Here is a 12184-nt window from a genome sequence, read left to right on the forward strand (position 1 = left end):
GTATCTATTGGATTCAGCTCTGTTTCCTCTTGCTCTGCTTTGTGTTGACTTTATGTGAACAGTGGATTGCTGGCCTCTGGGTTAAGGGGAGTTATTTAATGCACACAGGCCAATGAACAACCACTAACTGTTGCGAGTTCAGGGGATCTAATATCTTGGGAGGATTTATACCAATTACGTAACTGCCTGAATACCAACCTTCCTATTAGTTTTATGATAAGATGCGCTTAGGTCTCACGTTTATCCCGAGAAGACAGCCTTATCCAAATCATCTATATTTTAGCAGGCAGTACCAAACTTCAGGCCTCAGAAACACATTTTAAATAATTCTTGCCATGCCATGTATTTTAAGTATCATTAAAAAGCCACTTTCTTACTTTTAAAAATATGTGTGCAGTAGATTTTGTGAAGCCTATAATAAGTCTATGAAAAATTGATTACTTTCCCACAGGTATAGGTTCAGATTTTTATTCTGCTTGCCAAATGAAAAATCTAGTATGCGTGGGTCCTTTATCTTATTTATGCCCTCTGAATAGAATCACCATGTTCCCAAAGAAAGAGAAATGGGTTACTCGGATTGAGTAGCCTAATCCCTTCCTGTGGTGGGCAAAGGAGTTTGTGCAGCTCTAAACTAGGAAGCATGGATTTCCCTTTCAAATGCCTCATTTTCTTATTCTTTGCCTTTCAGTCAGCTCCATGTAAACTGGGTCAGAATATAACATGGGTGCTGAGGTGAGTTTCGGCTGCTGGTGGAATGTGCGTGTGATGGAAATAGGTCGCTTTAGGACCCAAGGATGATGCAGAGAGAGGTTTACAGTCAAAGATGATAATCGTTCTGTACTTTAGTTAGCATTCCTGGTTTCTTTTCTTTTTTTTAACTGAACAGTATGTGCCAATGGCCCCCACGTACTTTCGTCTCAGTTTTCTGGCCCTCATTGCTACAAGTTGGTTATGGCGTTGGCTGCTTTCCCAGCATTCATTCTCTCCCTGATCAGGAACCATGGCTCAGCACCCTGGTTGAGGGATAGGGAAGGATGGGGTATCATCATGCTCCCCTGTGCCTAAGTCTCTTCTGAATTACTCCCTCTCCACCCTTCCATCTGAGAGTCCTGGATACTTGTTAAGCCCCCAGAACAGACGAGGTGGGGGAATTGGGCACCTTGTGCAGGTGACAGTGGCATAGATATAGCGCCTCGCCCATAACTAAGGTGGGAGTAGAAACAGCCTTCTGAGCTGGGGCGGCGGGTGAGCACACAGCTCTCACTCCACAAACAAGGATGAAATAGGCAGCGCACAGAGGCTCAAGAGACCGCTGTGATGAGTAACTCTGAGTACAGGGGGCCACGGCGGTGCTCTGTGAGCTTGGACACTTACACTGGGGCTACACTGTGGACAATCTCAAGGACCATGGTGGTGAGTGTGAACCGATTCGGCCTTGAGGGGCCAGGAGGGCTTTTCAGCTGGAGACTTTTGAGAGTGTGATTGGACCCGCGGCTTTTGAAATTGTCTTAAAGAGAATTGAGAAGTTGTCCTGTTTAGTGGTTTTAAAACTTTGCTTTGATGATCTCCCCGAGGGGCTGTTCTGGTGGGAGGATCTGGGGAAAGAAGCCGAGAGGCTGGAACCTTGGGCTCCTTTTCCCACTGATTCAGCAGTTCCGCCTCTGTTTTACTTCTTGAGCTGCCAGGTAAGAGTCCCTTCATCCATCCTTTCCTCTGTCCTTTCCTCCTTTCCTCCCTTCCTGTGGTTAAACACATAAGTTGGAAACTTTTGTTAACTGTTTTTAAGTGTACAGCTCAGTAGTGTTAAGTATACTCAGTGTTAAATAGATCTCCAGACTTTTTCCTCTTGCAAACTGCAACTCTAGTCTCTTTCAATAACAATTCCCCCTTTTCACCTCCCTCCAGCCCTTGGTAACCACCATCCTACATTGTTTCTATGAATTTGACTAGCCAAGTAAGATTTCTTTTCAAAAAGCAATCAAGCAGCTGAGAAGGTTTGATAGCCTCCTGATGTATCCATCATTCCTCACTGTCTGCACCCGCCCCCCAGACAGGGAGGAAACTGAAATCCCAGAGGTCCTGGGAGGCCCAGGTGGCCACACAATGCAGATGTTATTCACACGGATACTTAAGCCGGATTGCCAGGTTCACATTTTGGCTCTGATGCTCTGTATGTGACACTGGGCAAGTGATGTAACGCAGTGCCCCAGTTTGCTCATCGGTTAAAGGGACGTGATGGTAACAGAATCTGCTTTATAGCCTTGTTGTGAAGATTAAGTGAGGTAATCTACATAAAGCACTGGGAATAGGGCCTGACACTTATGTACGTGTCTGCTGTGATTGTTAAGTGACTTCCTAGCATGACACAGTTCCTTGTAAGGAGAGCTGTGACTTTGGGCCTACAACCAGCTCCCGTGGTGCATGTCTTTTGAGTTTCCACTTAAGACTGAATAGATAGATAGCTTTGACTGGCAAGGTTTCCTGCTACACATCCCTATCTTTCATCTAGGGCATGCCATTGATCTTGAAGGATGCTCCATCAATATCTTAATCCTCAGGGGGAAAGTCATGCAGTTCACATCATACAGCACAAGAAGGCCGGTCATGCGATGGCATTAATTCAACAGATATTTATGGAATGCTTTGCTGTAAGGACACCTGGGGTAGATGCTGGGGACACTGAGCAAACCAGCCCCAAATCCCTGCTCTCGAGGAGCTTGTGTTGTCTTGGGGCAAACCTTTGTAATGCAGCCCTTTTAATCAATGAAATGTTTTTCCTGAACTCATCTAGCTAAGGAAGATGAAAAGTTTGCTTAAAAATATTCAGGTTTGGAAAGGAACGCTCTAGACCTGTTGCTGATGGTGCTTTCGAAAACTGGTTCGTAAAAATAGACACTAAAAATGGTGTAGAAATATTGGTGATTTCAGATTTGAGGCGATTTTTCAGATACAAAGTTTGCAAGTCGGTTTATCTCCAGTGCTTATTCTGGGGTTGCGTGTGCAGTACAGTCCCTCATACTTAGAACTCGGTAAGGACAGCATAAGACTCACTTTACCTGTGCTTCAATCAGATGTCGGGAGGAATGTGGGATTCCTCCTGCCTACGCCTCTCCTGGGCTTCCTCCTTTCCTCCTCAATGTGGGCAGATGACATTCAGACTCAGAGGAAGCAGAAGCAGGGGTAGTGCGGTTGGGACTGATCTTCCAGAGGGAAGAAAATAGGAATTGCCATCACAGGCTGGGGCTTTCCAGCTACAAGAAAAGATCTGCGGTACAGATATCATGCTGCTTGCTACCTCCTTGGCTATTTGGGTCATAGCCGGTGCTGTAAAGCACAGCTCTTCTTTCCTGGGGTCCTACAAGTACTTCATTGGTAGGTACTTCCCAACACAGCATTTCCAGGGTGCCACTGCTAGTCAGTCAAGGTTGCTGGGTGATAGGCATCCCATGTACTGTTAGAAACTGCTGGGACCTGTGTGGCGGCCTTAAAGCTAACGGACACAATCACCCGCAGCCGTGGCCCATTGTTCATTGCCCGCTATCCCCACTTGTTTCCCGTTAAGAGACTGCTATTTTGTTCAGCTAGGGTGGAGAACCCTTGATCTTAGGGAGCAGGGGGACCCCTCTTTTAACCCTAAGGGATGAAGCGTGGAGGTCTGGGCCAGTTGTAATAAACCCGTTCCCAAACCCAAACCCATCCTCCTTTACAACTCTAAGTGTCAATGTGACACTGGCCAACGAGTCTGGTGGTTTCTAGGAAGTATTTTTAAAAATTTCCCATATAGGACTTCCCTGATGGCGCAGTGGTTAAGTATCTGCCTGCCAATGCAGGGGACACAGGTTCGAGCCCTGGTCTGGGAAGATCCCACATGCCGCGGAGCAACTGGGCCCGTGAGCCACAACTGCTGAGCCTGCGCGTCTGGAGCCTGTGCTCCGCAACAAGAGAGGCCGCGATAGTGAGAGGCCCGCGCACCGCAACGAAGAGTGGCCCCCGCTCGCCGCAACTAGAGAAAGCCCTCGCACAGAAACGAGGACCCAACGCAGCCAAAAATAAATTAAGTATTTTTTTTTAAAAAAGAGAGCTTTAAAACCAAAGGTCAGGGGAATGACTGCTAATGAGTTTGGGGCTTCTTTTTGGGAGGATGAAAATGTTCTAAAATTGATCGTGGTGATGAATGTACCAAAAGAATTTAATTGTACACTTTAATGGGTGAATCGTATGGTATGTGTATTGTCTCTCAATAAAGCTGTTATTTAAAAAAAAAAATGGTCTGCAGGTAGCTAGACTTAAATTATAAAAACAAATATTAAGCCTGCAAAAAAAAATACATAGGGGATAAAATCCTTGTTATATTTATGCAATTTTAAAATAGCTAAATGCCGTGTTACTGCACAAAATTTCACTGGTTAGGAAAAACAACAAATTGGAAACAGTGTCTGCCTTCAGGAGTAACTGGATGGGACAGAAGAGACTTATTTTTTTCCCTGTATACTTTTATAACTTCTGATTTGATACATGTATTAAAAAAATAAGTGTACATATAATTAGTAACAACAGTGTCATACCTCTCCTTAGTACAAGTATAAACTCCCAGGTTGCATATTTTGTTCTGAAAAGAATTAAGAATGAAATATATGTTTTTAAAAATCAGTCAAAGGAAGTAAAAAACTGAAAGATTCTTACATTTGTCTCATCTCACACTAAAAAGCATTTAGTCATTTCTCTGTTATTAGGCATTATAATCAGGCAGAATTCTTTCTTACCCAACAGTCTGACACATCTTTAAACAATGACACAGTTGCCCATTCCCTCCTCCTTGAAAACTTCCTTTCCTTCATTTCTAGTACATCGCACTCTCCTGGTCTTCCTCCTCCCTCAATAACCTCTTATTAATCTCCTTTGCTGAATTCCTCTTCATTTCCCAAGAAGGTGTCCAGAAGGTAAGTTCCATGAAGGTGGGAATTTTTGTCAGCTTTGTTCACTACTGTATTCCCAAAGGCTAAAAAAAGTACCCAGAACCATACTCAATAAATCACTGTTGAATGAATACATGAGTGAATCAGCACCTCCAGGCTCACATTTTGAAAAGCCATAGAAGTAAACTATATTCCACATAACCTTTATGCTTAATCTACTTTATTACATTATATTTCTCTGAACATTGATAATCAATACACTGTTTATTATTTGATTAGCCAAAATACTTCATTCCCTGCTCTTTCTCCATCAATGTGTTTTACACAGTATGTGCAAAACGCACATTTAACAGCTCTTATACTACTTCTAAAAGCATAAACGTAGCATAGAAAAAGAGCAGCTGTTGCTATGGGAATTTTCACTTTTGTTTCTAGTATTAATGTTGAATTAACACAATGACATACTTTAGTAATTTTAAAAAAGGGGGGGGACACCCCACTAGACTTAACTGAGATATCACAGTAAAGACAGCACCCGGAAAGTGCCCGAGGCCCGCGCGCGCCCGAGTCGCACTCCCCGGAGGCTTCGGGACGCCGACCGGGCGCGGTCGCGCGGGGGCGGGGCTCGCGCAGACGTCGGCCCGGGGCGGGGCTGGGGAATCGCGCAGGGGGCGGCGCGTGGTGACGTCGGGCGCCCGGGCGGAGCTGTGGCTGTGGTGGTTGTGGTGGTGGCGGTGGCGGCGGCGGCGGCGGCGGCGCCCGGCCGGCAGCGGCAGCTCTGAGCAGGGTGAGAGGGCCGCGGTGGCGGCAGCTCGGGGTCGGGCGGCGCCTGGAGCTTCCCGCCCGTCGCTGGCGCTAGGCCCCTCGGCTCTCCTCCGCCCGCTCCTCCTCACGGCCCTGGCTGGGTCCCGGCAGCGCGCCCCCGGGGAGGGCGGAGCCGTAGGTGAGGCTGGCGGGCGGGAGGCTGGGAGCTGGCGGGCGGGGGCTCTGGGCTGCGGGCCGGCGCGGGCGCACACGGCAGGCGCCGGGCGGGCGGTGTCTGTCTCCTCCCGCATGCCGTAGGAGGCGGTGCGGCGCAAACAGTGGGCCGCCGCCTCCGCCGCTGCTTCAGGGAGCCAGTCACGCAGAGCCAGGGGCGGGCCGCCCCGAGGAGCCTGGCGCCCGCGGACAGGTGGGCTTCCCGCCCGGAGGCCCTCGGGCTGCCCGCACGGCCCGGGAGACCCGCTAGCGGCCTGTCCGCGGTTCACCTCGGCGGCCGGGGAGGGAGGGAGGGCGGCGCGGACGGCCGGCCCGGTCCTCGCGGGCGGCGCCACCAGGGAAGTCCTTTACAGGTCTCTTAAAAGCGTTCTGTCTCTTCTCTATCTGGTTATGTATATTTTTTCTTTTCTTCCTGCCTTCCTCAGAAAATCTCTACCTACCCAGCTTTAGAGCAGGAAATTATCCGATTGAATTCTAGCTGTTTCTTTAACAAAAAATTGTTTGTAATGGTATAAACAGAAGAATCTTAGTTTGAACGAATAAAAATGACTCATTTATGTTAATTCTGCATCTGGTATTAGTCAGGTTTATGGCTTTTATTTCCTAAAATCGTTCTAGAAATATTTATTATGATTTTGTTCCTTATATTTTTATCTGCATTATATTGTTATTTCCATGGAAGGTTCTGGACTGTTTCCAAATAAATTCCTTAGAAGGGATTGTTCCTGGCACACTGTTACTTCTGATGCCCTTACATTTGTCAAAGAGAAAATGAGGGTTTTTTTGGACCTAAACTGAGAAGAATTATAGTGGAGGGAAGATGAGAGATGTATTTCTTTAACTGCCATTTATGTCTGATCCTGCGAGAGTACAGAATTTTTGATGGGTGTGTCTTCAATTTTGTGGACCCAGGCGTTGCCCACTGCCCAGCTCCTCTGACTATACCTGACCCAGATGGTCAGTTTCTGTCTTTTCTGTATTGATCGTAGGTGGAGGAGTTACTGATGGCCATGGAGAAGGTAAAACAGGAGCTGGAGTCCATGAAGGCGAAGCTGTCCTGCACTCAGCAGTCACTGACAGAGAAGGAAACTCATGTGACCAACCTTCGGGCCGAGAGAAGAAAACACTTAGAGGAAGTTCTGGAGATGAAGTAAGTTTTATAATATTGTTCTTCAGGCATATGCTTAGTTGAAATACTTGTCCTCATCGCTTTCATCTTCTGGCCCCGTTTGTCACGCCTGACACGCTTAGCCTAATTTTAATGCTCACTTGTGTTTCTCACTCCTTAGAACAAATTTGGGACAAATTCTCGTCAACTAGAAACTTTTTTTGCCTCCCTGTCATTGAATTTTGCAGTCCTCTAGAGTGTATGTATCCGTATGCAATTGTGTCTCTGAAGTTCCTAAGACCTTCTGGAAAGTTCTGGCAAGTTGTTGAGCTTTCTGAGGAAGATAACCATTGCTCCTGAGGTCATACGATGGCTAGGCAATTTTAAAAGCATTTTTTATTATAAACATTTCCAAAGGTACACAAAAGTAGAGAATAGTATAGTGAACCTCCTTATACCCATCCCCCATATTTCACCATTAACATTTGCCACATTCTCCAGTCAGTTTTGACAAAATTGTCACTTTTAGCAGAACCATTCTTTACATCATTTTCGTACTTTCCAGGCATCTTGCAGCTGTATATATCTGCTGTGCAGAATACAGCTGCTGCTTTTTCTCCTCTGTGACTTTGAAAAGTTCTGGTTTCCTTCTCTTCAGAACAAGTATGTCTCTTTTTTAAGTCCCTTAGTACTTTCTCCATCACTCCAATCCCCACCCCTATGTAATTGTCCTGCTCTCATTTTACTGAAACCAAGTCTATGCTGGGACCCCTCAGTTACCTGCATCACCTCAGCAGTTACCTGTGTTCTTGTCGTCGTCGTCTCTTCTGACTCAGAGGAGATACTGTCTCTCCTTCACCAAGCTCGCTTCTTATTTCTATCACAGATTTAAGCTCTGGTTCCCTCCTCTGCAATCTGTCTCCATTAATTTTCTTTCACATAATCTTTGCTCACTTTCTGTTAGTTCCTCCTTCTCTGCAGTAAATATGCACTCTCTCTGACCTAAAGTAAACAGTCTTTCTGAGCCCAGCCAGTGCTTGAAGCTAACATCCCCTCTTCTTTTCTGCTACTTTGAACTATCAATAAATGTTGAATATGAGAATTACAAAGTAGCAGAGGATCTTGCCATGACACCTCAGCATGAATTTTCACGGGGCATGGTTGTTTTGATATCATGACGGCAGCCCAGGAGTTGAGGAAACAAATATCGGGGTGTCCCCTGTGCTTATGGATTATTAGGACACAGTGGGAGGTTAAGAGAGCCTGATCTTTCAGAAAAGAATTACAGGTGATGTGCTCTCGGAAGTGACAGATACTGGAGCCAGAAATAGGTTGATACGCAGGGAGAACGGGGAGAATTTAGGGTTCTGAGTATCGTGATGAGAAAGTTTGCTTCTTACGAGCAGGTTAGTAGAGGCAGTTGAAGACAAGGTTTTATCCCTGATGATAAGAACATAGAGGAAGGATGGGTATAATATTCGGGAATACAAGGTATCGATGTGATACTCCTAAGCACAAACAGGCCCTGCTAAAGCAACGGTGTCGGAGTATTGTTTCGTTTTCTCTGTGTACCAATATCTTGACTTGACTTGTCACATCTTTCCCACTCAGTTCAAGTGTCTATAGCAAAACAGTGGTGGATTTGTGAAGGAATTTTCCTTTATTATTAGAATTTTGAAAAGATATGAAACAATTTTTTAAAGAATGCTTGACTTTAAACCATTAAAAGGGAATTGCGTGTGATTTTCTTTTTTTTTATTGTTATTATTTTTGGAACCACAGTACTAAACTTTCTTATGGACTTCCCTTGCCAACCCAGGTTAGAGATTACATTTCAGAAAAATACTGTGATTTGCAAGACTGTTTTTGGTAAGGTCAAACACTCACACACTAAGGCATGGGATGAGTCATTAAAGTATTCAGAGAATTTATAAGTGGTACAGAAATTTGATGAATAAACATTAAATAAAAGTTCTAGAAATAAGGTGTTAAAACCTGGCTCTGACAGGTGACCTGTCTCTTAAATCACCTTCCTCATTTGCTCAGGAGATACTACTACAGCATCATGCTGTTCTTAGATTTTCTACAAGTTTTTTGTCATGCAGATTTACTGACTTAAAAGTTTTTAAAGTAGTCTTTGCTTTAATTTGCACTTAAATTTCTCCTTGTTGTTGTCTCTCATTTTCATATCTTAATATAATGGTTGTTTAATACCTTTCTTTTAACAAATAAAGCACTTCAGGCCTAATCGTCTATGCAAACATGCTGTTGAGAGTGGTGGCTAATCCCAAACTCCTAATGTATCCCTCCTCCACACTCTTTTCTCCTTTGGTAACCGTAAGTTTGTTTTCTATGTCTGTGGGTCTATTTCTGTTTTGTATATAAGTTCATTTGTATCTGTTTTTTTTTTTTTTTACGTTCCACATATAAACAATATCATGATATTTGTCTTTCTCTGTCTGGATTACTTCACTTAGTATGATAATCTCTAGGTCCATGCATGTTGCTGCAAATGGCATTATTTCATTCCTTTTTATGGCTGAATAATATTCCAGTGTGTGTGTGTGTGTGTGTGTGTGTGTGTGTGTGTGTGTGTGTATGTATGTGTGTGTTTACATATATATGTATAAATATATAAAATACATCTTCTTTATCCATTCACCTATTGATGGACATTTAGGTTACTTCCATGTCTTGGCTATTGTAATAGAGCTGCAGTGAACACTGGGTTGCATGTATCTTTTTGAGTTATGTTTTTCTCTGGATATATGCCCAGGAGTGGGATTGCTGGATCATATGGTAACTGTATTTTTAGTTTCTTCAGGAACCTCCATACTGTTCTCCATAGTGGGTGCACCAATTTACATTCCCACCATCAGTGTAAGAAGGTTCCCTTTTCTCCATGCGCTCTCCAGCATTTATTGTTTGTAGATTTTTTTGATGATGGCCACTCTTACTGATGTGAGGTGATATCTCATTGTTGTTTTGCTTTGCATTTCTCTAATAATTAGCAGTGTTGAGCATCTTTTCATGTGCCTTTTGGCCATCTATATGTCTTCTTTGGAGAAATGTCTATTTAGATCTTCTGCCCATTTTTTGATTGGGTGGTTTGTTTTTTGATATTGAGCTGCATGAGCTGCTTGTATATTTTGGAGATTAATCCTTTGTCAATTGCTTCAGTTGCAAATATTTTCTCCCATTCTGAGGGTTGTCTTTTCATCTTGTTTATGGTTTCCTTTGCTGTGCAAAAGCTTTGAAGCTTCATTAGGTCCCATTTGTTTATTTTTGTTTTTATTTCCATTTCTCTAGGAGGTGGGTCAAAAAGGATCTTTCTGTGATTTATGTCATAGAGTGTTCTGCCTCTGTTTTCCTCTAAGAGTTTTATAGTGTCTTGCCTTACATTTAGGTCTTTAGTCCATTTTGAGTTTATTTTTGTGTATGGTATTAGGGAGTGTTCTGATTTCATTCTTTTACATGTACCTGTCCAGTTTTCCCAGCACCACTTATTGAAGAGGCTGTCTTTTCTCCAGTGTATATTCTTGCCTCCTTTATCAAAGATAAGGTGACCATATGTGTGTGGGTTTATCTCTGGGCTTTCTGTCCTGTTCCACTGATCTATATTTCTGTTTTTGTGCCAGTACCATACTGTCTTGATTACTGTAGCTTTGTAGTATTGTCTGAAGTCAGGGAGCCTGATTCCTCCAACTCCATTTTTCTTTCTCAAGATTGCTTTGGCTATTCGGGGTCTTTTGTGTTTCCATGCAAATTGTGAAATTTTTTGTTTTAGTTCTGTGAAAAATGCCATCGGTAGTTTGATAGGGATTGCACTGAACCTGTAGATTGCTTTGGGTAGTATAGTCATTTTCACAATGTTGATTGTGGATTTGTCCATTTCTTCCAGGTTGTCCATTTTATTGGCGTATGGTTGCTTGTAGTAATCTCTCATGATCCTTTGTATTTCTGCAGTGTCAGTTGTTACTTCTTTTTCATTTCTAATTCTATTGATCTGAGTCTTCTCAGACTTTATTCTTGATGAGTCCGGCTAATGGTTTATCAATTTTGTTTATCTTCTCAACGAACCAGCTTTTAGTTTTATTGATCTTTGGTATCGTTTCCTTCATTTCTTTTTCATTTACTTCTGATCTGATCTTTATGATTTCTTTCCTTCTGCTAACTTTGGGGTTTTTTTGTTCTTCTTTCTCTAATTGCTTTAGGTAGAAGGTTAGGTTGTTTATTTGCGATGTTTCTTGTTTCTTGAGGTAGGATTGTATTGCTATAAACTTCCCTCTTAGAACTGCTTTTGCTGCATCCCATAGGTTTTGGGTCGTCGTGTTTTCATTGTCATTTGTTTCTAGGTATTTTTTGATTTCCTCTTTGATTTCTTCAGTGATCTCTTGTTTATTAAGTAGTGTATTGTTTAGCCTCCATGTGTTTGTATTTTTTACAAATTTTTTCCTGTAATTGATATCTAGTCTCATAGCATTGTGGTCAGGAAAGATACTTGATACAATTTCAGTTTTCTTGAATTTGTCAAGGCTTGCTTTGTGACCCAAGATATGATCTATCCTGGAGAATGTTCCATGAGCACCTGAGAAGAAAGTATATTCTGTTGTTTTTGGATGGAATGTCCTATAAATATCAATTAAGTCCATCTTGTTTAATGTATCATTTAAAGCTTGTGTTTCCTTATTTATTTTCATTTTGGATGATCTGTCCATTGGTGAAAGTGGGATGTTAAAAGTCCCCTACTATGATTGTGTTACTGTCGATTTTCCCTTTTACGGCTGTTAGCCTTTGCCTTATGTTTTGAGGTGCTCCAATGTTGGGTGCCTAAATATTTGCCATTGTTATATTCTTGTTGGATTGATCCCTTGATCATTATGTAGTGTCCTTCCTTGTCTCTTGTAACATTCTTTATTGTAAAGTCTGTTTTGTCTGATAAGAGAATTGTTACTCCAGCTTTCTTTTGATTTCCATTTGCATAAAATATCTTTTTCCATCCCTTCACTTTCAGTCTGTATGTGTCCCTAGGTCTGAAGTGGGTCTCTTGTAGACAGCATATATACAGGTCTTGTTTTTGTATCAATTCAGCAGTCTATGTCTTTTGGTTGGAGCATTTAATCCATTTACATTTAAGGTAATGATCGATATGTATGTTCCTATTACCATTTTCTTAATTGTT

The 12184-nt window shown here is 42.8% G+C and overlaps 1 protein-coding gene across 1 annotated transcript in view; it reads left to right on the forward strand.

The window, feature by feature from the left end:
* LOC309653773 (ELKS/Rab6-interacting/CAST family member 1-like) overlaps positions 1 to 12184 on the forward strand; it is a 182124-nt gene that overhangs the window by 42476 nt on the left and 127464 nt on the right. The window contains 1 exon segment of the mRNA XM_082478558.1: positions 6884 to 7044. Coding sequence (XP_082334684.1) covers positions 6884 to 7044 — 161 coding nt within the window.

This window comes from Balaenoptera physalus (genome assembly GCF_965194825.1).
Source record: "Balaenoptera physalus genome assembly, contig: HAP1_SCAFFOLD_1150, whole genome shotgun sequence".
In the NCBI taxonomy this organism is placed as follows: domain Eukaryota; kingdom Metazoa; phylum Chordata; class Mammalia; order Artiodactyla; family Balaenopteridae; genus Balaenoptera; species Balaenoptera physalus.